This window comes from Gopherus evgoodei, chromosome 22 (genome assembly GCF_007399415.2).
Source record: "Gopherus evgoodei ecotype Sinaloan lineage chromosome 22, rGopEvg1_v1.p, whole genome shotgun sequence".
NCBI lineage: Eukaryota > Metazoa > Chordata > Testudines > Testudinidae > Gopherus > Gopherus evgoodei.
The window spans coordinates 8,388,399-8,412,111 of NC_044343.1; the positions used below are offsets into that span (position 1 = coordinate 8,388,399).

General features: G+C 57.8%; 2 protein-coding genes across 6 annotated transcripts in view; one reads left to right on the plus strand and one right to left on the minus strand.

Annotated features, from left to right (window-relative positions):
• The window catches only part of SH3GL1 (SH3 domain containing GRB2 like 1, endophilin A2), a 47,074-nt gene extending 41,827 nt beyond the window's left edge, over positions 1-5,247 (plus strand). For all 4 annotated transcript variants that reach the window (XM_030540204.1, XM_030540203.1, XM_030540200.1 and 1 more), the window contains one exon: positions 2,145-5,247. In XM_030540204.1, the coding sequence (XP_030396064.1) occupies positions 2,145-2,341 (197 nt within the window). In that variant the 3' untranslated portion in view covers positions 2,342-5,247. The remainder of the gene's footprint in view (positions 1-2,144) is intronic.
• Positions 5,248-5,876: 629 nt separating this feature from the next.
• MPND (MPN domain containing) lies at positions 5,877-18,591 on the minus strand. Of its 2 annotated transcripts, none has more exons than XM_030540199.1 (13): positions 18,503-18,591; positions 15,685-15,899; positions 14,773-15,003; positions 13,924-13,987; positions 11,515-11,599; positions 10,842-10,938; positions 9,893-9,965; positions 9,604-9,680; positions 9,200-9,368; positions 8,799-8,869; positions 8,210-8,299; positions 7,241-7,333; positions 5,877-6,358 (listed from the first exon to the last, which is right to left on the minus strand). In XM_030540199.1, the coding sequence occupies exons 1-13, from the start codon at positions 18,507-18,509 to the stop codon at positions 6,272-6,274; spliced, it is 1,359 nt and encodes a 452-aa protein (XP_030396059.1). In that variant the 5' UTR covers positions 18,510-18,591; the 3' UTR covers positions 5,877-6,271. The 2 variants fall into 2 exon arrangements, with proteins under 2 accessions (XP_030396059.1, XP_030396058.1); XM_030540198.1 differs by having other exon boundaries at positions 13,828-13,987.
• Between the last annotated feature and the right edge of the window lie 5,122 nt (positions 18,592-23,713).

Sequence of the window (23,713 nt, forward strand, 5' to 3'; positions counted from 1 at the left end):
AGGGTACTGAGCACTCAGGAAGGGACTGTGTTGCGTGGCCTGACCCATGCTGTTCGCTTCAGTGTGTGGGGCTGAGCTGTTTTGCCTGTGGGAAACCTTTGCAGCTGGGAAATGCGGAGTGAATTTGGAAAGTCTCTTCTGAAAATGAACCTGCTGCTACCTGTGGTATTTCCTGCCTCCTATCCCGGTGTCGGGTTGTTCCTGGCTTTTAATATCCAACTACCTAGGGTGGCCCCAGTCACCCCCTCTGTTTAGAAAGTCCACTGAACAGCTGGAAGTTCCCAAGTGTTGAGTGGGAAGTGGAGTGACGGAGATGCTGTGTTCTCTCTCGGATTCCACTTGCCGGGTTACTTGGGCCCTTGTAGTGCAGTGGGAGCCTGGGCCCCGGTGTATGGGACCCTACAACAACGCATCTCACGCAGCCCGCTCCTGGGTCAGGTCCTGAGGGTAAACGCTGGGCTCCAGGTGATGAGGCAAATGCTCTTGAGACACAGATTCTGAAAGCTGTCTCATTCTTCCTCCTGACGTTAGCGAGTTTGGTCAAAACCCCCTCTGCGAAATGCCCCCGATTCCCGTTCCTTGTGTATGGGGAAGGAGGGGCTTGTGGCTGAAGCACATGACTGAAAATCAGGGGATCTGAGCTCTACTCCCAGCTCTGCCAAAAAAACGTTTGTGGCCTTGGGCAAGTCCCTGGTGCCTCAATCTCCCCATTTGCTGCTTCTGAAGACCCGATAAGAAGTGCTGCACAAATGTGAAGCCTCTCGGAGAGGCTGCTGCTCTGCGGGGCAGGAGAGGGGTTTGTCCATCCAACCCAAACTGCCTAGGATGTGTATTTACCCTAGCAGAAGCGTGGGGAGGAAGAGGCTCTGGGAACTGAATAGGATGGTAGTAGGGACACATTTCACCTGTATTGGAAACTGCAATTTCCCCTGCCCTCCGCTTATCTGTCGGTAACTTCAGCACAGACACCAAGGACTGACTGGGTTTCAGAGACGAAACTCCCCTCTCACCCAGAGGAGGGCCTCTGCCTTGGAACTGATGCATTTAGATGGGGTGGAGCAGGGTAGAGGGGACACTTTAACTACTGTCATCCATGCTGGATCTGTTTAACTAAACCGAGGATTGTGCTCTCCGGGGCTGTCCACCAGGGCACTAAAGTTCACCTTAAAATTGGTGGAAAATTGGTCTGTGGGAGAAGGGGAGGGGATACGTTTATCACAGAAACTGCTCCATGATCTGGCTTCACACGCCAAGATTTGAAGAGTCACTAGGGGTGTTTGGGTGCCCCACATGACACACCTTTAAAGGAGCCTGATTTTCAGAGGGGCAAGTGCTTGGCACTTTCTGCAAATCAGGCCCCTTGATGGTGTTTCCGGTGAGCACTGAACAACAGAGGAACCCAAAATCGCTAGTCCGTCCTGGCAATCTGGGCCATAGGCTCCATATTCTCTCCATTACCATCCAGTATAGAGTCTAACCCGGTCACCAACTAACAGATTAACTGACCACTGGTTTCCCCATGGTGATAATTAAAGTAATAACACTCTCACTTCTGACTTGAAGGAAAACTGCCTCACTTCTCTCCCTTTCCCAGCGGGGATCCTTCTGGCTGGAGTTTCACCGTCTTCACTGACTAACTGGAGATAGTTGAGAGAAGAGCAGCAAGCTGGCTCAGGGGGCTGGAGGGACTGACTAAGAATGGGTAGATTAGGAAGGCAGGGAAGCAGACAGGCTAAGGGAGATTGAGTCTACAGCTTGGGGTTAACTCCCTTCAAGGAGGGAGAAGTAACTTAGGGTGGTGCATGTGATGGCAAGTGGAAAAGGAAAACCTGGACTAAAATTCCCTGCTCTGCTGCAGAATAGCTACCAGGGGGAGGGTGGGAGCCTATTGCTTGGCATTCTTATAACTAAAACTGCGCAGGAGGGAACAGTCGGCCCTGGCAGGGAAGTGGGAGCCTAGCATGACTCTTGGATCGAACTTGTGCCCGAAAGTTTAGTGCTGCAGTGGACAGGAAACCCCGCAAAGGTGATCAGTGGTGACCAGATTGCTCTGGGGTAAAGGAGTCCCAGGGGGTGAGGCTGCCCGGGGAGGCTCCCTTGGTCTGTGCGCTAGGCTCACCTCGGCTCTGTCTGTCTCTTTCCAGCTCACCTGGACCAGCCCTGCTGCAAGGCGCTCTATGACTTTGAACCTGAAAATGACGGCGAGCTGGGCTTTAGGGAGGGTGACATCATCACACTGACCAATCAGATTGACGAAAACTGGTACGAGGGCATGATCAACGGCCAGTCCGGGTTCTTCCCGCTCAACTACGTGGAAGTGCTGGTCCCGCTACCTCAGTGAAACTGCATCTCCCCCCCACCCCACCCCCCCGGCCCTTCCCCTTCCTCCTCCCCCACCAGATACAAACTCACGGCGGGGCGAGCCCTGCTCTTCTCCTGCATTCCATTTTGTAACTCTACACTAGGCTTCTTTTGCGGGGCGGGGCTGTGAGAACGGGATGGTGCTCGCTCTGCACGGGCGCTGGATCGGTGTAAGGGTGGCAGCGGGGAACAAGCCCCAAGGGCTGGGCAGCCCCATTCAAGTTCTTCCTTCTGGGCCTCGAACTAGGTACTTTCAACCCCACCAGGCTCCTTCCACTTTGTACAATAAGCCAAATCGAGCATCTCCTTGGGTGTCATTGTCTTTTTTGGGGAAAGCAGGTGAAGTGGGTCAGCCATGCTGGAAATCTTGTGAACGTGGGTGCACCAGGTGTCCTGCCCACGGGCAAGCGCGAGGAGCCCCATGCAAGGCTGAGCACTGGGCAACTCCAATGAGAACCGCCAGTGTGTGTTGGGAGGGGGAGAGAAAGGGGCCACGCAGCCTGTTCTAGGGGGGGTTCTAGACATCAAACAGCAAGAAAAATACCTTGCACAGCTTCGCTTGGGTGGGGTTGGCTTCTACTGAACACTACCTGCCCCCTCGCTCTCCTTGTAGGAGAGGGCACATCGGTGAGGGGTGAAGGTCAGACACTGACCCGTCCTCCCGGTTTGCCCGCAGTTCACACCTATCCTAACACTGAAGCTGGGTGCTACGGGGGCTGTGATGGATCAAATTTCTCTGTGCTGCTGAGGGAGGCAGAAGTATGGCTGCTTCATGTCCTGCTGCCTTTGTGGGCCTCCCCTGCTCACCCATCCTGCTCCTGTGTAAGGACAGGGCTTAGATGAGGGATTGTATGTCAGAGGAACACTACTAAGGAGCTTGAAAACACTATACCCCCCCCCCCTTGTTGTCACCCCTCGGTTCCACCTCTTGCTTTCTGTGCGCTCAGCTTTGTGTTGGGCTGTGTACCTCCTCCAATGGCCAGGGTCAGCCCAGAGTGTGTCTGGCATCTGCATTGTTCAATGGCCACCAGCCTTGAGACTCCACCTCTGACCACAGAGAACTGGTTTGAACTGGGAGAGATGAATTGGTTCTGCTGCTTCCCCTTGGAAGAAGCTGGTTTGGCCGGGAAGGACTGTACCAGTGGCTCTCGTATAGATGAGAGAGGTCATGGGAAGGCAGCTACTTAGCCCGTAGCGCACGGGCACAAACCAACATGCCCTTATCTTCCCCTTCTGCTCAAGTGGTTTTCCCATCCCATGAAAGCTCTAGAAATCCCGGTAAGGCTGAGGCCAAGGTGAAACTGCCTGGCTTGATCTAGTCTTTATGTGCCTTCCCCAGCTCCCTTCACCCCCCGGCTCTTTGGAACCTAGGAGCTGCTTGTCTTGGTGTGATGGGAGAAGGCCTTGCTGTGTTCCTAGACCTTCTAACTCAGGGCCTGTTGTTTTATCTCCTGGAAAGGACATCCAGGGGGAAGCTGTGGGCTCTCCTCTTCTCATGCCCTTTCTTAGGACCTCCTTGCAATACTTCTCTCCTGCCTGATGCCCAGCAGCTCGGTTCTAGCAGTGGTGGTGAGCTGTTCCCTGAGCAGGTGGCGAGAAGCAGCCGCTTGGCAGGGGGACTTGGTAGTTAGGCAGAATGTGAGGTGGTATCTGCTGGGGCCTGGCGTTGTCTGTTTAGGTGGAATCACAAGGGGACTCTCTTCTGCCCCTCAGTATGTAAATATGCTTCCATCACAGCACCCATCCCGTTGCTGGCAATGGGACACAGCGCAACCTATGAGGGGCATCAATGGCTCCTGTAGCTGCCCCACATCTCCCAGCTGCATCCAGCATAGATGGGCTTGAAGCCAAGAGAAGCTCTGCCTGGAGAGACTCCCTCTCACCCCTGGAGCTGCTGAGGTTTACTGCACTTTCTCTGAACCGCAGCACAAGGGAGATGCTGCTTCCAAGGGCAACTCGCAGGGGGCGTCTAAAGCCACATCTTGCAGAATGTACCTACCCCGCTTTCCTTAACCCCACCTTTGCTGAGAGGGAGCTGAAGCACAAGGGACTGAAGTTGGTGACGGTTGCCCCCGTGGTGCCACTGTTGCAGCCCGGGCATTCTGTGCCCACAGCCCACATCACCCTCAAACCAGGGCTTGGTGTCTTCCTGCCTTAGCAGGGCCTGGCACAGCACAGCTGTAACACTGGCCCCATGGCTCTCCTGTCATCAGCCCCAGCATTGCCTCAGTGTCTGTATTTTTTTAATAGCAAACAAATCTCTGCTGGCAGGTGGGGGGTTTCGGCCTGTCGCTATGTAATCGTCTCATGCTGCAGTGCTTTCCTCTACCTTTTTCGCTAGCCAGATTCAGTGTCCTGTTACATATACAAACAGAACCTTTTTAACTTTTTTAACCATGCATGTTGATGTACGTTTATTACTCCCGTCAATATTGTCACTGACCCAACTCCCAGCAGAGGCCAAGGCTTGCAGGCGCTTTATTCAGAGCTGGCTCATACAGCCACCCAGGCTCCCTGGTTGTGCAGCTGGTAGCCTTCAGGGGCCCAATCCTGCTTTCACTAAGCCAGCCGGAGTAGGGACCAGCCTCAGGTTTGGAGCTGCTGGGCAGACTCAGTTCTCCCCCATCTGTTATGGTGGATATGCCCTAAGAGCTGATTAGTATTTTCTGAGGTTGTAGCTTCTAACTTTCTCCTTTGAAACCCATGGCCTGGCCGCTTCGTGTCTTTGGTATGGTCCAGCAAACATTCAGTTGGATTGAAATAAGTCTTCAAGATGGGACAATTTAATAGAACTTTTGTTATGGTTCCTCCTGGTTTTAGGGAGGAAAACCAACCCATCTTGACTTGTAATCGCTAAATAAAAGTATTAAATGTTTTCTTTCTAAAGCGTGGGCCTTCTCTTGTGGGGGTAGGGCGGGGGCCTCCTCCTGCAGCTGTGGAAGCAGCAAGCTGGAAGTAGAACCTCCCCTTGGCTAACCACCACATTACCCGCTCACGAGTTAGCGTGCGCCCCCAGTTCCTGTTGTGGCTGGCGCTGCTTGGTCCGTGGGATGAAGATGCCCCAAAGGAGCCACAGAGTGAGTGGACCAGCCAGGCTGTCCCTTCCACCGACCCCCTTAGGGGCAGGGGGGGAGAGAAAGCTTGCCCGTGCCACCTGTGGCTCACCAAGGCAGCCGCTTCCAGCCCTGACTTCACTCGTCTGTTGAAGAGAACCTCTGGTGGGGATGGGAAGTCATTCTAGCAGCAGGCTGTGCCTTTAAAACCTCCTGGGAGGGCTTGTTCCAGGAAAGAGCAGTCATGTCTCTTGGCTTTGACTCCAGCTGCTCCTTTTCCCCTGGGGGGTGGAATTTATCATCACTCAATCCCAGTAGGCATGTTCTATGCACACATCCCCTTCTGGAGTCTCCAACAGATACAGGGTGGGGGGGTTTCCCCAAGCCCATTTCTCCCTTTTCAGGGGTGGGACGCAGTTCCCTTCTAAGCCACAGGCCCAGAGCTGCTGTCTCACAACCCAGGTCAGCAACTTTTTTTTTAATCAGAACTACCACGTCCACAAATAACTTACACCCAGAGAGAGGCTGCCACCGTCCCCTCTCATTCACACCTACACGCTACACCACAATGTCAAATTGCAGGAGTAGCACTCGCCTAGGCGGTCCACGGAACAAACGCACCCGAGCTCCAGCGCCGATACCGTCTGCGTGATGGCTCAAACTCACAGGCCTTTGTTGCGGTGTAACAGCTGCTCGAGGCTTGTAGCTCCAACGTCCCTGCTAACCTGGATTAATAAGACAGCTCTGCGCCAGGCTCAGACTTGAGTGTCTCCAAGCACGGGGCTGCCAGGCTGAGCCCCACCTGGTGTAAAGGCACCTAGGTACGAGTTAATTGCAGCTCAGGCTCCGGCCTTGCCTCAGCTGCCCTGCTTCAGGAGGGTGTAGATCTGTTCCAAGACGTGGGCGAAGCCCTGATCTTTGGGAGTCCTGGAGGCGAGGGAGCCCTGAAATGGAAACAGCTTCATTTATCTTTGTTTAGTCTGCAGAAGAGAGGAATAAGGGGGGGATTTGACAGCAGCCTCCAACCACCTGAAGGGGGGTTCCAAAGAGGATGGAGCTCAGCTGTTCTCAGTGGTGGCAGATGACTGAACAAGCAGTAATGGTCTCAAGTTGCAGTGGGGGAGGTTTAGGATGGATATCAGGAAACACTATTTCACTAGGAGGGGGGTGAAGCACTGGAATGGGTTCCCTAGGGAGGTGGTGGAATCTCCTTCCTTCCTTAGAGGCTTGACAAAGCCCTGGCTGGGATGATTTAGTTGGGGATTGGTCCTGCTTTGAGCAGGGGGGTTGGACTAGATACCTCCTGAGGTCCCTTCCAACCCTGAGATTCTATGAGTCTATCTTCCATCTCAGGGAGGGGCCTGCTGTACAGAACTCCCCACTCAGTAACCCATCCCCATAGGACAAACACCTGATCACCTAAAAGGGAAGGGAAGAGAGGTCCACTCAATGCAGCGGATCTTCACCCTGGACAAGCTAGCTCAGTGATCTGCCCCCGGCCACTAGGCCTGTTCTCCAATGACTGCTTGAGTAAGGACTGCAGAAGTGGGGCTGGTATAAGCTATTAGACCCCCCCCGTGTGCTCCGTCCACATTGCAGGAGTTGTTTCAGTGCCAATCACAGAAAGTACGGCTACAAGGAAGAAAACTGATCCAACCTTCCCCAACCATGGAAGTGCCAACGTAGAGGTGGTAACAATACTTCACCTAGCTCAGAGCAAGCCTAGAAAACATGGCAGAAAAAGCCACCCGAACGTCTTCCACCATCTCTGCAGGTGGCATATTATGGGGTGGCTTTTTCTCCTCATTTCAACCCCATTTTCTCACCTTTAGCTTATCTAAGTAGGTCTGCTCCTGGCTCCATATATCTTGAAACTTCACCAGGTCTGGAGCCCCTTTGTAAAACTCAACCAGCAGCATCTGGAGCCGCAAAAGGAAAGGGGAGTCAGCAGAAGCCAAACAATTGCTCAAGTCCCACCGAAAGCGGGACCTGCACCCTGCAGTTTTGCAGCAGGGGGGGAAGAGCTGTGAGGGGAGAGGATCGGCCTGTCGGCTCCAAGAAACCATGAGCTTGCTTGTCCCATGGAGAAGGAACGTTAGTGGATTGGTCAAGACTTAGGATTGGAATCTAGAGAGACTTGGAGGGACGTTAGGCCTCTGACCAGCTGGTTCTAGTGATGGTCTCTGCTTATCCCCCTCTCCATCTCTTCCTTACTGCTAACAGGAGAGGGGAGTTGGTTTGGGGAGGGGCCCGGGCTGCTGCCTGGGATGGTTGACAGATAATGGATCTGATTCTCTCAGCTCATCCACAGGGCGACTACACCCCAGACCTCCGTACAGGCTCTCTGTCTGCATGTTTCGCCCTGCTCCAAGCCGTGGGATTTTCGTTCTCTGAAAGGGCTCTGAACAAAAGGTTTGAGAGGACTCGCTGGAAGTATGGTGGAGGGGGAGAGCCTGGTGGAGCTGCCTCATCTGGCTAAAGACAACAGCCATGGGTATGTGTGTGTCACCCTAGAGCCTTTTCCTGAGCCACTCTCCCCATGCCTGCCCGTCTGTGGAGATGAGGCTTCGTTCACCATCCGAGGCAGCTCTCAACCCCGGGGTGGGTGCGTTTCACAGGCAGGCGAAGCAACACACCAACTGGTATGATGGGAAAGGAGACACGAAGGTCCTGTTCGGGAGAGGGACTATACACACGTAGCATGAAGTTACTCAGACCATCCTAGACTGCTAGATACTCCCAGGTGTGTGTGTGGGGGAGAGTCTTCCACGCAGCCCCTGCTCGAGGGATCTCACCATCTCATGGAGCACGTCATTGGTGAGAAACCCGTCCTGCACGTAGGTGACCTCCACTTCCATGGGGATGCCGTAATCGTTGGGCCTTTGCTGCAAGAGGAAAGGAAGCAAAGTGGCTTCCAACCAGGCACAGCCTTGGGGGCCACAGGATGAGCCGGGAGCTTCCCAGGCCAGACCGCAGCACCGGCATTAACTCAGCCCAGCCTCAGGGAAGGGCCAATCTGGGGTCGAGGCACATGCGTGATTGGCGGCATCACGGCCCAAGTGTCAGGAAAAGGCCTTTTCCTGGCCACAGCTCCCTGAGCACCCAGGATATTTATCCAGGGCAGAGAGGGGTCCGACTGCTTCTCCGGCTGGAGAGAGTGGGGCCTCCCCCACACCCCAGCAGGGGCCCTGATCCAGTAGCCCCCAGCAGCCCAGGGTCTGCTCCTTCCACGAACGCCCCTGTGCCACGGGAACCAGCAGAGGCCTATGTCTGGCGTTGCCAAGAACCCTCGTGCAGAGCCGGCAGCAGGCTGCATGGCCCGGAGAGCCAGCGGGAGCAGGGGCGGAGGCGCCAGGCCTGGCCCTGGCGCCGTGTGGAACTCACCTCCGGAGGTGGCATAACCCAGAAGGGAGAGATTTTGGACTCCACGCCTTGGTTGCCGTGATAGTATGGTGCTGTGGGGAGAGAGCGCCAGGAGTTGGACTGAGGGCAAGGTTGCCACCCTCCGCAGCCCAGCCTGCCAGCCCAGGGCGTTAACTGCAGCTCCCCGGAGCGCCGGGAGGTGGTTTGAAAGAGACCGCGTGGCATCGGACTGCAGTCCAGCCCCTACCCCGCTAGGTTTGCAACCCATTACAGGGGAGCATCCCGCCGCCCTGAACCCCGGGGCTCCAGCCTCAAGCTGCCGGATGGTGCCCCAGGGCGGGGAGCTGGGTCCCCAGCTGGTTGTGCTGAAGGACAGGGTCCCAGGCCCCACACCCGGCTCCCCTACCCGGCCCGGCTCTTACCGCAAATGAGCGCCAGGCAGGGCTGGAAGCGGTTGTTGCTCCCCTGCAGCTTGAGCTGGTAATCCATCTGCGCGTCGATGTCCTGCAGCGAGGGGAGGGCGTGGCTGAAGGGGTGGCTGTGGTACCAGCCCACCAGCGCCAGCCCCCGCATGAAGAGGTTCTGGCAGATCTGAGGCCCGGGCACAGAAAAGAGGGAGGAGCCATTAGCGGTTGTCTGGGATCACCGTGCTCCTCAGAGCCCTCCCTCGGGCCCGGAGCCCACCCCAGTACTGCAGGGCAGGTCTGTGGGTGAGGGGCAGGGATGCCACGCAGCCAGGGGACAACGGGGTTGGATTGTGGGCCCAGTGGCTTTCTCAGGGGGACGGCGCAGGCCACGGCCAGCGAATGCTCCCCACATCCGTTACCTCCTCCTCGACGGCGGCTGCCGATTCGGCGTCTCCGAGGCGCGTCCGGCAGGGGAACGCTCGTAGCACTGTCAGCACTGCAAGGAACGCCAGGCATCAGCTCGGCCCAGCTGGTCACGGACTCCACCCAGCCAAGAAAAGCTGGTTGGAGCTAACGCCCCAAGCCTGGGGGCTGAACCCCAGGCCCAGAAGGGGGCCTGGCACCTCGGGTCCAAGCCAGCCTACGAAGGGCCTGGCACGGCCATGACAACCCCAGTGAAAAGACCTCCAAACCTTGGCCAGTACCTACCCTGGCTGCTGGTGTCCCACCTGCCTCCCAGGTAGCCAACCACCTCGCTCCTCGTTAGGTGGCTGTGAAAGTCCTAAAGAGGGAACGGGGGAGAGTTTAAAACAAGGACAGTTCCCACCTGCCCTCCCTCTGGTCCCATCCCTTCGCAACCCTCTCCCCCGCACCTCTCCCATCACCCTGTACCCCGCTCCTCGGTTCCCACCACCCTGCATCCAAAGGCACTGCACCCCCCTTCCCTGTGAGCTTTCACCAGGAGGTGTCTGGGTGCCATCTCAGCCCTGAGTCTGCAGGTGTCAAACCCTCGGTTTAACGTCTCCCTGCGCCATGCAGATCTGTGATTTCTCCCTCCCCCCACGCCTATTCCTTGAGAGCGGCCCGTCCGGCTGAGGCAACATTAATACAACATGGTGCAGCCCCAGGGTCTTGCTTTGATCCTGAAGGGCTCAGGCCACTGCTAATAGTCTACACGTTGATGTGGCCTGCAGGAGATGGGGTGCACAAAGGCTGGCCACCCTTTTCTGGGGAGATCATTTTCAGTAGTTTCCGATGAAGTTCCCAGCCTGCGAGGTCTCTCGGTCACAGGCAGGGCACGTGGCTGCCTGCCTTCACCACAACAACTCGGACTTTTTGCCACATTTCTCCTCGCAACCAGCAAATCCTTCATCGAGGCCCATTATTCACCCATCATCCATCTCCTCCCTTAAACTGCCCCTACTACGGTTAGTAATCAGACTGTGCAGCAGCCGTTCCACCCTGGGCAGCAGCGGGGTGCTCTAGGCAGAGGCCAATGGGAGTTTCCATCAGCTGGTGGTGCCCCTCTCTGCCCGCTGGCTGTGGGTGCCACCAGATACAGGGATGCAGGCAATTGCATGAGCCTGGCCTACCCTACCAGACCCACGCTGGAAGGAGCGTTCCAGGGATGGGGGGCAACGGAGGGGCTGGTACGTACCAGCAGCAGCAGCACGTTACTGGAGATGGCCACGTTGAACGGCTGGAACTTGTTGATTGCTGCAAAGGAGGTCACTTCCACCAGGGTGTGCGGATTCCTGGAACAGAGGAGCCCCGTTCTCCAACACGCACCCCCAAATCCCAGCCTGCGCTGACCTGACACCCCCTGGGGTTTGTCTGTTCTGAACCCCAGCATGCTGGGCCAAGGACCAGGAGAGTTGGGGGTGGCGGAGTAGCCTTTTGTCCTGTGGGAGAGTCAGGCCCTCTCCCCGGGGCTGGGCTCACCAGGACAGACAGGGAGAAGGAGACGATGCTGGCGCTGAATCGTCAGGGGAGCGACAGATGGGGACTAGGTTGGATTCGGGCAGGTGGTCCTGTTTCTGCTCCCAGGGAGCACTGACAGCTGTGTGCTGGGGGGCAAGCCCAGGACTGGACTAGCAGGGGTGCTGCGAGATGGGACGGAGGGATGCCACTGAGCTGGGCAGTGGCCTCAGAAGCAGAATGGCAGGGGCCGATACCACAGAAGGGCAGATCTTTAGGAGCGGGTCAGCAGGGGGCGCGGCAGGTCAGGATGAGAGGGGCGAGTTGGCATTGCCAGAACGACTAGCTCTCCTGAGAACTTTGCCAACAGCTGGGCAAAGGATGCTGGGAAGGGAGCTGCAGTGGGGCACTACCTGGCAGAGTCCCGGCTTCCCAGCGTGCAGTAACGGACGGGAGTGCGGTTCTTGCTTTCCAGTCTCTTCCCATGGGGCCCGTTATCTGCAAAGACAAAAAGACCAGTCCCCACTCGGTCCGATTCGCACCCCAGCCCCTTTAGGACACACCGAGGGGAGGGAAGGGAAGGTGGGGAGACAGCGTTTGTGGAGACAAGTTCCTAGGGATTCAGCTCACTTCCTGTCCCTGTGCAACTCTCCAGCCAGAATTAACCGTTCGTTTACATCCGCTGTCCTGGTGAGCTGATCTCCAGCTGAAGGGGAGGCAGTATGGCCTAGTAGACAGAGCAGTGGAGTGGGACTCAGGGGACCTGGGGTATGATTCTGGTTCTGCCACTAGCCTGTGCATGGCCTTGGGCATGTCATGGCCCCTCTCTGTGCCTCAGTTTCTCCATCAGTAAAATGGGACTCATGATGCTGATCTTTTTAAAGTGCTTTGAGATTGACTGATGAATAAGGCTAGATAAGAGCTAGGGATTATTATTAACAACAACAAATAACCCATTTCCTCCTGTGTGTGACCACCTGAGATCACTACAACAGGAGAAACAGCCCAGTAGACAGGATAAAATTGTATATAACTTTCATGCTTCAGGGCATAAGCGAACCACTGCCTGCCTGGGGTCAGGAAGAAACCTCCCCTAAGGGCAGGCTCTACCGTAACTGCCCTATGCAGCATTCCTCACCTCTTCCTCTGAAGCATCTGGTGCTGCCATGTCCCATTTGCTGCCAGCATGTTCACTCTGCTTGTGCGGTGTTATTTCTGATTTGTATTGTGGTAGTGCCTAGGTTCCCCAATCATGGACCAATGTGCGAGGTATTTTCTTACCCCCCATGTCTGCTCTGCCTGTTTACACTCTAAGCTGTCCAGGGGCTGTCTACTGCTCTGTCTGTGCAGCGCTTAGCACAGTGGGGCCCTGGTCTTGGATAGTCCTGAAACACTGCTATCAAAAACAATTCAGTTGAAGAAGAGGCAGGACACTGAACTTGTTGGAGTCACCAGTCCGACCCAGGGTAGCAATGCCTATAAATCCAGTTGGCTCCGCGCTGTTGGTGCTGATTGTTTAACTTCTGCGGTTCTCTCCGCCTAGAGCAGGGGTGGGCAAACTACGGCCCATGGGCTGGATCCGGCCCACCAGCCATTTTAAGCCAGCCCTCGAGCTGCCGCTGGGGAGCGGGGTCTGGGGCTTGCCCCGCTCCGGCACTCCTGCTGGGGCGCAGGGTTGGGGGCTGTTCCATACAGCTCCTGGAAGCAGCGGCTCAGCCCTAGGCAGCCAGGGGATTCCACTCTGCAAGCTGCCCCCACCCCAAGTGCCGCCCCTGCAGCTCCCATTGGCTGGGAACCACAGCTCCCATTGGCCAGGAACAGCAGCCAATGGGAGCTGCAGGGACGGTGCCTGCAGACGGGAGATGGAGGGGGGACATACTGTTGCTTCAGGGAGCAGCTTGAAGTAACCGCCACCTGGAGCCTGCACCCCTGAGCCTCTCCCCACGCCCCTGCCCCAGCCCTGATCCCCCTCCCACCCTCTGAACCCCTGGAGCCTGCACCCCTGAGCCTCTCCCCGCGCCCCTGCCCCAGCCCTGATCCCCCTCCTGCCCTCTGAACCCCCTCAGTCCCAGCCCAGAGTACCCTCCTGCACCCCAAACTCCTCATCCTCAGTCCCACCCCAGGCCTGCACCCTCAGCTGGAGCCCCTCCCATACCCTAGCCTAGAACCCCCTCCTGCACCCTGAACTCCTCATTTCTGGCCCCACCCAGGAGCCCGCACCCCCAACCAGAGCCATGACCCCCTCCCACACCCTAACCACAATTTTCTAAGCATTCATGGCCCGCCATACAATTTCCATACCCAGATGTGGCCCTCAGGCCACGTAGCCGGTGGAGGCCAACCCCAGGGAGAGGGGCCTCGGGTTGGCCTGGACCAGGGACAGCGAGGTAGAAACCTCCTCTCTGCCAGACTTGGAGATCGCCAAGGCCGTGTTAAAACTGCCTGTGTTTTGTAGTGAAGACATAAGCGAGGAGGCGGAGACATGCAGGGAGGCAGGGGCTGCAGAGGGGAAGGCTCTCGCACCCAGTGCCGAGGCAGGGGCGGCGGTGCAAGATGGGCAGAGGAATCGGGCAAAGGGAGACGCGAGATGCAAGGTCTAAGAATTACCCTGGTTAGTCCAAATCCCACCCTTTAGACTCCTGCCATGGATCGGAGCAGACCAGATTCCCGGACCCCCCGACCCTAAGCATGGAGCAGGCTGTTCTGGGCCTTTAACCCAGCGTTACCAGCATTGTGTTGCTCCAACAGGCTCTTGCTTTGGTGCTTCTTGCTTTTCTCCTCCAGTTTCTTGCCAAGCGCAGGCTCCGAGAGGGTGATTTTACCTTCCCGGGCCTCGTCCTCGTCCTCCTCGGCCAGCTCCTCCTCCTCCCCTTCGCTCACCAGACTCTGCAGCGCAGGGAGGGAGAGAGAAGGGGACATGGCAGGACAAACAGGCCCTCCGTCACCCCCAAGGATTCCTATGCCTCCGGGTCCAGCTCTCTGCCCCCTGCAAACGGACATTTTGCAGGGGCAGGGCCTCTCGGGCACCCTCTGCTGGCACAATGACACCAAGAAGCAACTCCCCCCAGCACCCACATGGGGTCTGATCCCAGCCGGTCGTGCCCCATGGCCACTGTGCTGCCAGTCCAGGGCCCGTCTCGGGTGCATAAGGTCCAGCCGGCAGACTCCCAGCCTCCCTCCTGCTCTCCTCGGGTTCAGACCTCAGCTGCTCTCACGGGAATCCTTCCACGGGTTAATCACCCTCCCTGGCAAAAACTGACCCCTTATTTCCAGTGTGAACGTGTCTAGCTTCAACTTCCAGCCAGGCTCCGGGTCAGCCCTTTCTCAGCTAGACTGAAGAGCCCATTATGAAATTGGCCCAACTTCTGGGGGTGAAGGAGACCAGCTTTCGAGCCACGCCTCGCCCTCCTCTGGGTCTGGCTCTGTGTAAATGCAGACACGCGTTTCTTTCACCATGAGGAGCTGGTCCAACAACAGGTGTTACCTCCCCCCCACCTTGTCTCGAATATCCTGGGGCCAACGCAGCTACACCGCCACTTGGAAAGCTATGGGGTGAGTGTCCCTCTTTGCAGCGATGGGGTGTAACAGCCCCACAGAGGCATCCCTGCTGCCTAAGCCCCCCGGGGCCCAGGGTTGTGGAGGCAAACAAGGGAGGGGAGTGCCCAGCTCACCTCCTCGGCCGCGGGGGCATTGGGTTGGTGCTTCTTCAGCCAGGCCGCCTTGCACTGGTCCAGCTTCTGCCCCTTGTACCTCACCGAGGCCCAGCCGCAGCCCGATTTCTTCGCCGGGTTCACCAGCTTCTTGCAGTATGTGGCCCAGGCGCTGGGCGAATTAAACACCTGCCCCGTCTCCTGCCAGGTGATCTTCCCGTCGGGCAGCAAGTCCCCTAGGAATTTCTTCCCCTGGGAGAGCAGGAGGGAAGCAGCAGGCTCCGTTAACATAACAGCACGGGGAGGAACCCGCTGGGGAAGGCCCAGTGTGGTGGTAGTGGGGATTCAGCTGTCATAAGAGGTGCCCCGAGCTTTGGCCCTCAAGAGGGTGTGAGGGCACTTTGGCCCTCGAGAGGGTGTGAGGGCAGGAGCCCTGCTCTACACTGACTCTCAGCCACGACTCTGGGAGCAGTAGGTGCTCCCCACCCCGCCACTCACCAGGCTTTGTACTGGAGCAAAGGGCTCCCGGGCCGAATTCACCAGCCCCAAAAACCCGCTCTGGCCCCTGAAGCGGATCCAGGCAAGAACCAGGCCTGGGGGGTGTGAAGGGGGCTCGGTGCAGTGGTGGGGAACCAGGAGCCTGCATGTGGGGAAGAAGCTGGAGGCGAGAGGGCGGGGAAGGGATTGCGAGGCACGGTGGAGTCTGTCCGAGAAGCAGGAGGAAGATCACAGAGCCCCCCGGGTTGTTTGTGGCTAGTCCACCTCTGCTCGGCCGTATGGCTGCAGGCTGGACCCCAGCGTCTCTGTCACCACTAAAGAGGCTGTTGGAACAACGGGCAGCAGTTCTGGATTCGTGGACACCCCCAGTCCCCCGGGGAGCACCGGCACCCACCAGGGGTGAAGGAATACCAGCCCCATGCTCTCTGCCCTCACCAGGTAGTAGATGGAAAGCACGCCCTCCCCTGGCTCGATCAGGCCGTCCTTGAGCAGCACTCGCAGCGTGATGCCGCGCCGGGTGAGGATGCAGCTGCGCCCCCCCGGGGCCGGCTTCCCGGCACTTTCATTCTCCGGGTCTTCCACGCTCATCTCCAGCTCCTCCTCGTCCTCTTCCAGACACTCCTCCGCTCCAGGGGAATCGGCATCCAGAGCTGGGAAACAAACACCACAGACTGACCTGGGGAAGTGGGAGTCAGGACTCCTGGGTTCCCTCCCCAGCTCCAGAAAAGAGCATGGTCTATGGGTCACAGCAGGGGAGGAGGAGTCAGGAGTCGTGAGTTCTATTTCCTGCTTGGGAGGGGAGTGATATCTAGTGGTTAGGGCAGGGGACTGGGATTCAGGACTCCTGAGTTTTCCTCCTGGCTCTGGGAAAGGAGTGAGATCTATCCACTAAAACCCCATCTCTAAGTGTCATAGCTAGTGGTTACAGCAAGGACATGAGGTCCACAGAGCCCAGGTCTCACTCCAGAGTTTACCACCTGTGTCGTGTCAGAGGAGCCGCTTCCCCGTTCTGTGCCTCAGTTTCCCCCTCTAAACTAAGGATGATAATGTGCTGATCTACTTAACAAGGAGCTGGGGAGTCTGAACTCACTCAAGCTTGCCAAGTGCTTTGAGATCCTCAGATAGGTGGGGCACCGACCACCTGCTTTTCTGAATGGCTGGCAGGCGTGCTGGGTGGGTTAGCTAGGGAGAATCCTCCCCCTACCCCCAGGGAGTTGGCCACATGGCCCCTGGCTCCCAGCCAGAGATGCCCGAGCACAGATAGCAGGTGTGCGTGCGTGGGTGGGTGGGGCGCTGCCAGCCAGGCGGGTCCTGGTCATACGACTCACGCAAAGTGGGGACTGGCACAGAAACCATCTCAGCTCATGGCTGCGCGGATCCCCTGGCTTGAACTGCCTGCCAGCTGGGTTTGCCTGTCCCAACAGCCCAGCCTCCCTCTTAGAGCCGAGTCCAAACTGCCTGAGAATCCTGGTTTGAATTCAAAGGCGAGTTCTGAAGCAGTCGCCTTCGGTCCCTTTCCCAGCCACACACGAGGCCCGCCAAGTGCCAGAGCGTCCCCAGGGCACATCCCTCCAAAAGCCAGTTTGGAGCCGGAATATTCACCAAGGCCAAATTCTAAACAGCCTATTCAAGAATAAAATTTCCAGCCAGTCACCTAAACCGCCCAGTCAAGGACCAGCAACGCTACTCTGGGACCTGGCTAATCCCACAGGGCACGACTGGGGGCTATAGGGCATGTGCTGGGCCTGGGAGGGGAAGATCCATGAAGAATCTTCAAGATGGAACAAATCGGAGAATTTTGCAGACCATTCACAAGCTGGGGAAAGGGGGCAACATCTACTCGGGTCAGCATTCGGTGCCCATTTCTGGCTCTGATGGCCTGGCTTTTTCACCAGCCCGGGGACTCCAGCCTGGCCACATTATCTCAGCGTGATCCAGAGGCCACAGTCAATATTTGACCGATTTGCCTAGGCTCTGGGCAGGTGGAGCTCTGACCCTGGCTAGGGCTGCCACATCCCAGCAGGCAACAGAGCCGCCCGAGCTACGACAGGTTACCAGTGTGGGGCGCTACCGAGCTGCTGCCGCAGGGATGGGATGGGACAGCAGCTGCTCCTGGAACTGCGGTGCAAGGGGACGGGAGGTAACTGGGGAGGCTGCAGGGGATGCTGCCTCCCCACAGCAATGGGGCAGATTCCCAACGCGTCAGGTGAAACACCCCAGGGGGGCGGCCCGGGGAGGACTGTGTCAATACAAAATCGAATGTTCTTTGGACCACCCGTAGCCTACGGCCTGCTGCGTTCTGTGCCTGTCCCTGCTCTCGCCCAGCACCTGCGTCTGCGTCCCTCCCGGCCATCTGGCAGCTGCGGCCCAGAGGAGCCCTAAAGCCGCAGGGACAAACCCATCACAAGTCCCTGCTGATGGCCAGTGCTACCCCCACCCAGGGTGCAAGTTTGGCCAGAGCAGGAGAAAAGCTTGGTAACAATCTGAGCTGGGCCTTAACTCCCAGCCTTGTTCCACAGGAGGAAAGAGGCCACTGCCCTAAACTCGGGGGGGGGGTCCCCATTATGCTATAGGTCCCTTGCCATGGGGCACACGAGGCTGGAATGGGGGGGCAGGGGGGAGTTCATGTAACTCTCACTCATCTTGCTGAGCAGGTGGCTGCCTCCCTCCCAAACAGAAGTGGTGATTAGGGGAGCTGGGAGATCCAAGTCACCCCTCTATCCCTCCCCCGCCCCAGGACGGGGGGCTGTGTGCACCCACCCACTGCAGGGCTGGGGGCTCCACTGCTGCACTCGGGGCCAGGAATCCCCCATGGCTCAGGAAGGGCCGGTCCAGGCCAGCCTCCCCCGGGAACTGATGAACAGCAACGTGTCTGTGTCAGATGCGGGGAGGGGGGCAACCCCCCAGCGGAGCACGGGGACACCCGAGGCAGGTGGATGAAGCCAGGGGGATCTTTCCAAGCAGGAACAGGACCTTGGAAAGGGATCGGCAGCTCGAGGGATGCGGGGGAAGGACTAGGGGGCAGGCAGAGAGGAGTGGGCAGCTCGAGAGAGGACTGGGGGGCGATGGGGGGGCGGCCACGTGCAGGGGTCTGCAGCAAGGGCGGGCTGAGAGGGAGCTGGGGGGGGGCAGCCCAGATAGGGAGGAGTGCGGGGGGGGGAGCCGCAGGTGGGGGGGCGGGGGCTGCAGGGGCCAGGGCCCTGCCGCGTGGGGGGAGCAGGAGGGGAGATCGCCCCCCCCCCCGGGCCGCTACCTGCCATGGCTCCGCTCAGCCCCGGTTCCTGTTGTTCCTCCCCTCGGCGCAGGATGAATCAGACACTGGGGCTCCGGCGGCTGCTGCTTCCCAGCACGTGATGATGCGGCCCCGCTTGTCTCCGCCTCCCGCTCCCCAGCCGACCGGGGACACCCACCCCCGGGGAGCCCCGCCGGGGAGGGGCCCCGCGCCAGGAAGGGAGGGTGCATGGAGCTCCTGGGGGGTGCAGGTGGGGCGGGGGCATGGAGCCCCTGGAGTGGAGAGGAGGGGTAGTGGGGGGGTGCATGGAGCCTGGAGGGGAGATGGGGTGTGGTGGGGGGTGCATGGGCCCCGTGGAGTGGAGATGGGGGGTGCATGGAGCCTGGAGGGGAGATGGGGTGTGGTGGGGCATGGAGCTCCTGGGCGGTGGAGATGGGGGGTGCATGGAGCCTCTGGGGGGGTGAGGGGGTACATAGAGCCCCCCACTTTGCAAACACCGGATCGAATCAGCTGCAGGTCCCTAGCTCCCATTTGCCCTGCTCTCACCACTAACTCACCCTCCCGTCCCAGAGCTGCGAATAGAACCCAGGAGTCCTGACTCCCACTCCTCCCGCTGTAACCATTATACCCCCACTCCCCTCCCTTCTTCATTTAGAATCAACTTATTTGTCCAGAAGTTACTATTTCCGGGGTCCTGGGTTCTGTTCCCAGCCCTGTCCCTGACTCTGGCTTCCTCACTGTGCCTCAGTTTCCCGCCTTTGTACATCAAGGCGGGGGAGAATATTAACCCCGCCACACACACGCACAGCGCGCTGTGAGGTTAAGTTCACCTCTGAAGGTGAAAGGGGCTGTGTTTATTTGTAACCTCAGCTATGCATAAGCCAGGGGCGGCCCCATCAGCAGCTAACCCTGTGCTGGGGGGCTGCGGTGGCAAGGCTGCTGACAGCGTGATACCGCCATTCTGCCACCAGAGGGCGCCTGCTCTTTGTGTCTGGGGCATTGCTACTCAGCAGGGCACAAGACATGAAATAAATATTTCTCTGGCAACAAACAGGATCCAGACGTGCTGTCTTCCTGTCAGGTGCATGCAGGGCTCAAGGGGGCAAAATCCAACTCCAGCCACAGATAATACCGACCAGTCACTCTCCAGCAGCCAGCCACCCAAGACTGGGCCTTAAAGGGCCAGCGCCACCTTGAAATGGTGTCAGTTTCATAACAGGAGTCTGCAGCTAGAGGAAAACAGACAAGAAAACATGTTTCTCCTTTAATCTCTTTCAGACCCTGCTATCTTGGGCGGTTGCTAGCCACACCAGGAGGTAACAAAGGCACAAGGTTGATTTTTAAGTGGACATTGCCCCCTCTGTAGTTCTAATCTTCTAATCTCTGAAACGACTAATCTAATTGGCACGAACCAGCATCAGTTCCAAGAGGCACAAGAAGCTCTGACCAGGGGTCCAGGCCAATTATGCTGTCAATCAATTTTTGACCCCATTGGTGCATGAAACGTGGGGCAAGTGACACAACCAATTAAAGCAGGAGACTCAAGAATTAACTGATCTTGGATTAGATCCAGATCTTCTTGCAAACGCTTTGGGGCAGAGACTTACCTGTTTGTACAGAGCCTAGCACAGTGGGAACATGAAACAGGCTGAGGCCCCATGGGTACTACAAGCAGGATAAATCGATAACACTCCCATTGACTTCAGCCTTCATCTTTTGGTTCCTTAAGTCCGGAACCCTTTAAACCATTTTCCTGCTAAGGTTTGTTTTCCTTAAGGGGTTGGGAGGAATTCCAGGGGCTGATATATGGAGTTAAGGCCAGAAAGGTTTGATTGTAAGCACTAATAGTCTATTATCCTCTTTTTCTTTCTGCAGCCAAAAGCCACTGGAAACAAACTTGCAAGACGCAAAGTTAGACTCCTATGAGATCTGATCCTACAGCTGGATTTGGCCAGGCTGTGTACAAATTTCGGATGTCAAATGCCCCGTTTTGTTGCCAGTTTCGGCTCTGTCAGTCATTTGAGAAACTAATTGGAAATGCAATGATTGTATTTTGTTCTGTTTCTGATTCTCCCCTTTTACGGTCCTTATGGCCCCAATCTGACCCTTTTTCTGAGAAAATAATGAATAGAGTCTGAGGCTTTTAAAAACAGAAATAATCGTGCCGAGTGACTAAGTTGAAATTGGAATTCATAAAATACACCAAGAGTTGGAGATGAAAGTGAATATGTATAAGAGTTAATTAAAAATGAAACAATGGAATCCTTCCTGGCCTATTTATGATCATTATCAGGGCTGCCAGGGGGCAGAGGGGGCCAATTTGACCCAGGCCCCGTAGGGATCCCCATGAGAATATAGTATTCTATAGTATTGCAACTTTTTGTAATGGAAGAAGCCCCCGAAATTGCTTTGCCCCAGGCCCCCTGAATCCTCTGGGCAGCCCTGATCATTGTTATGAAGTGGGGTTCTCCACATGGTGTTTGGTCATCACTCGGTGCTTGCAAGAGATCGCTTTCCGAGTGTCTGTCCCAGGGCCTGTGCATAACAAGAGCGGCACAATGCCCCGCCCAGCATCTCCTTCTGGGAAGCTCAGCCCTTCATGGCATAGCCCCCAGTAACACAGCCTGGATCTGAATTTTGACCTTCTCGTGGTTGGGGATTCAGCAATTCCTGTTTTCAGCTCTGCCAAGTTCCGCATTCTGCTGCCAGGTTCTGGGGATTTCCTTTAATTGCTTAGTTACTTCTGCAGGCTTCCAGCCTGCGCTGTTAACTCCCTGGGAGCAGGCCCCTGGGCTTGGCTTATGCCGAGATTCCCCCCCTAAAATCTCTCCCCGTTGCCCCAGTTGGGCTCTGGTGGGGACAGGCCAGTGCTCTGCTCTGAGCAGGGTTAGATTGGGGCGGTGGGGGAAGCTGGCAGCTTCTGTGCAAGAGGCAGAGACAGCAGAGGGGGATGTGCAGGCTGTGGCATGGGGCCAGGGAGATGGGGCGTGTCAGGAGTCCAGGGAGCATCCTCAAATACCCGCACTTTCACAATCCCCAACTGCAGGCCAGGTAGCAGGGGCTGGTGCTGGGGGGCAGCAGCGAGGTCATCACCATATACTCCTAGCGCGCCCCCCCCCCACTGGTCCCTGCCACTACATTCCACTGCTGCCCTCCAGACAGGGGCATGCCAAAATTCAGTGGGGGCACACCTGCATGGAGCAGTTACCCCACCTCTCTACCCCTACTGGGCAAGAAAGGGGGTGGCAGCAAAGGGACTGTGGTATTAGACCCAACAGGGCAGGGTCACCATGGGGCAACCCTCACAAAGCCGGGATGGGAGAGATTCCCCATGGTGCCCGTCACCATGCAGTGCCAAAGCTGCTTTGCTTCCTTTCTCTTTTAAGCTGCTGTGGAAGGGTGGGGCTCCTACCGTCTCCCACCCTTTTGTATGCAAGCAGCGTGGTGGTTGTAATGGGGCTGCGTGAGTCCTAGACGGGAATCTCACAGCCCCCAGCGCCGAGCAGGGCAGTACCTGAGTGATGCCATCACATCAGCCTCAGGCTACTATGTGTACGTACCAGGGAAGCTCTCAGCACCCCTCTCGCTGCACTTTCTAGCTGGAAGAAAGCGTCCCACTCTCTCCGCCCGTCCCACCAGCCTCCTGATTGTTGGGGTCAGCTCCTCTCCTCCTCCCCTAGCACTATAGCTTTGTGTGTGTGGGGGGGGACTATACTGCTGCTCTCCCCCTCCCCCTTTATTTGTGGAGTGGGGTCCTCTCCCACGAATGGGGGACCTTCCCATGACTGCTGCTCCCTTGTTCAGAATAGCAGCTGTGACGCTGACCGGGACAGGAACCAGGCTGTGTGGACAAACCGCAACCTCCAGGCCCAGGCAGTAGCTGGGCATGGAAACAGGAACCGTACCAGCCAAGCACAGCATGACCACCCGCCGAAACGGGCCCTTGTTTAGCGTGGGAGAGGGGGCTGGGTTTAGCGGCCGCCTGCCCTCCCTCCCAAACCGCAGGCACATCCTGGAGCGTGTGGCTTCCAGCTCCATTCGGGTCAAAGCAGCAGCCGCTGGTTCTAACGTATCCGGCCTGTGCTCAGAATTGTCTCGCTGTTCCCTTGTGCTCTGTCTGTGTCCACCGCTTGGCGCTGATCTCATACTGAACCTGGCAGCTCTTTGGGGCAGGGACTCTCTGTTCTGTGTTTGTGCCAGGGGGGTAGGGGGCCCTAGGCAGCAGCAGTACAAATGATAACCCTGCTCATTCCAATGCCGGCTCCTGCATGAAAACCACGATCACCAGATCAAAGCAAATCACCTTCCTGGTGGCCTGACTCCAGCTCCCTGGGCTTTGCCTGCGGGGATCATTGGTGCAGGGGGCCGAATTCCTGCATGCCCAGAGCGATGCATAGAGCAGCGGGGAGCTGTGCTGGGCAGCTGGTTCACGTAGACCGAAAGGAGAGTCTGGAGCTGTGTGGGGCTCTGCTTTGTGTGTGTAGGGGGGAAGCAGTGTGTGTGGGGGGGGGGGTCTGCTTTCCCAGGCCAAGGGGAGGGGGAGCAGTGGTGGGGCTCTGCTTTCCCAGGCCAAGGGTTGAGGAGTGAAGGGGGCTCTGTTTTCCCAGGACAAGGGGAGGGGGAGCAGTGGGTGGAGCTCTGGTTTTCCAGGCTGGGGGGAGGGGGAGCAGTGGGGGGGTTCTGCTTTCCCAGGGCAGGAGGAGGGGGCGAGCAGTGAGGGGCTCTGCTTTCCCAGGCCAGGGGGTGGGGGGAGCAGTGGGGGGCTCTGCTTTCCCTGGCCAGGGGGAGCAGCAGGGGGGGCTCTGCTTTCCTAGGCTGGGGGGAGGGGGAGCAGTGTGGGGGGCTCTGCTTTCCCAGGCCAAGGGGAAGGGGGAGCAGTGTGGGGGGGCCCTGCTTTCCCAGGCCGGGGGGGTGGAGTGAGGGGGGCTCTGCTTTCCCGGGGGAGGGAGCAGTGTGGGGGGGGGCTCTGCTTTCCCGGGCCAGGGGGAGGGGAGAGCAGTGGTGGCTCTGTTTTCCCAAGCCGGGGGGGAGGGGGAGCAGTGGGGGGCTCTGCTTTCCCAGGCCAAGGGGAAGGGGAGCAGGGGGGGCTCTGCTTTCCCAGGCCGGGGAGAGGGGAAGCAGTGGGGGGGGGCTTTGCTTTCCCAGGCCGGGGGGGAGGGGGAGCAGTGGGGGGGGCTCTGCTTTCCTAGGACGGGGGGAGTAGTGGGGAGGCTCTGCTTTCCCAGGCCAGGG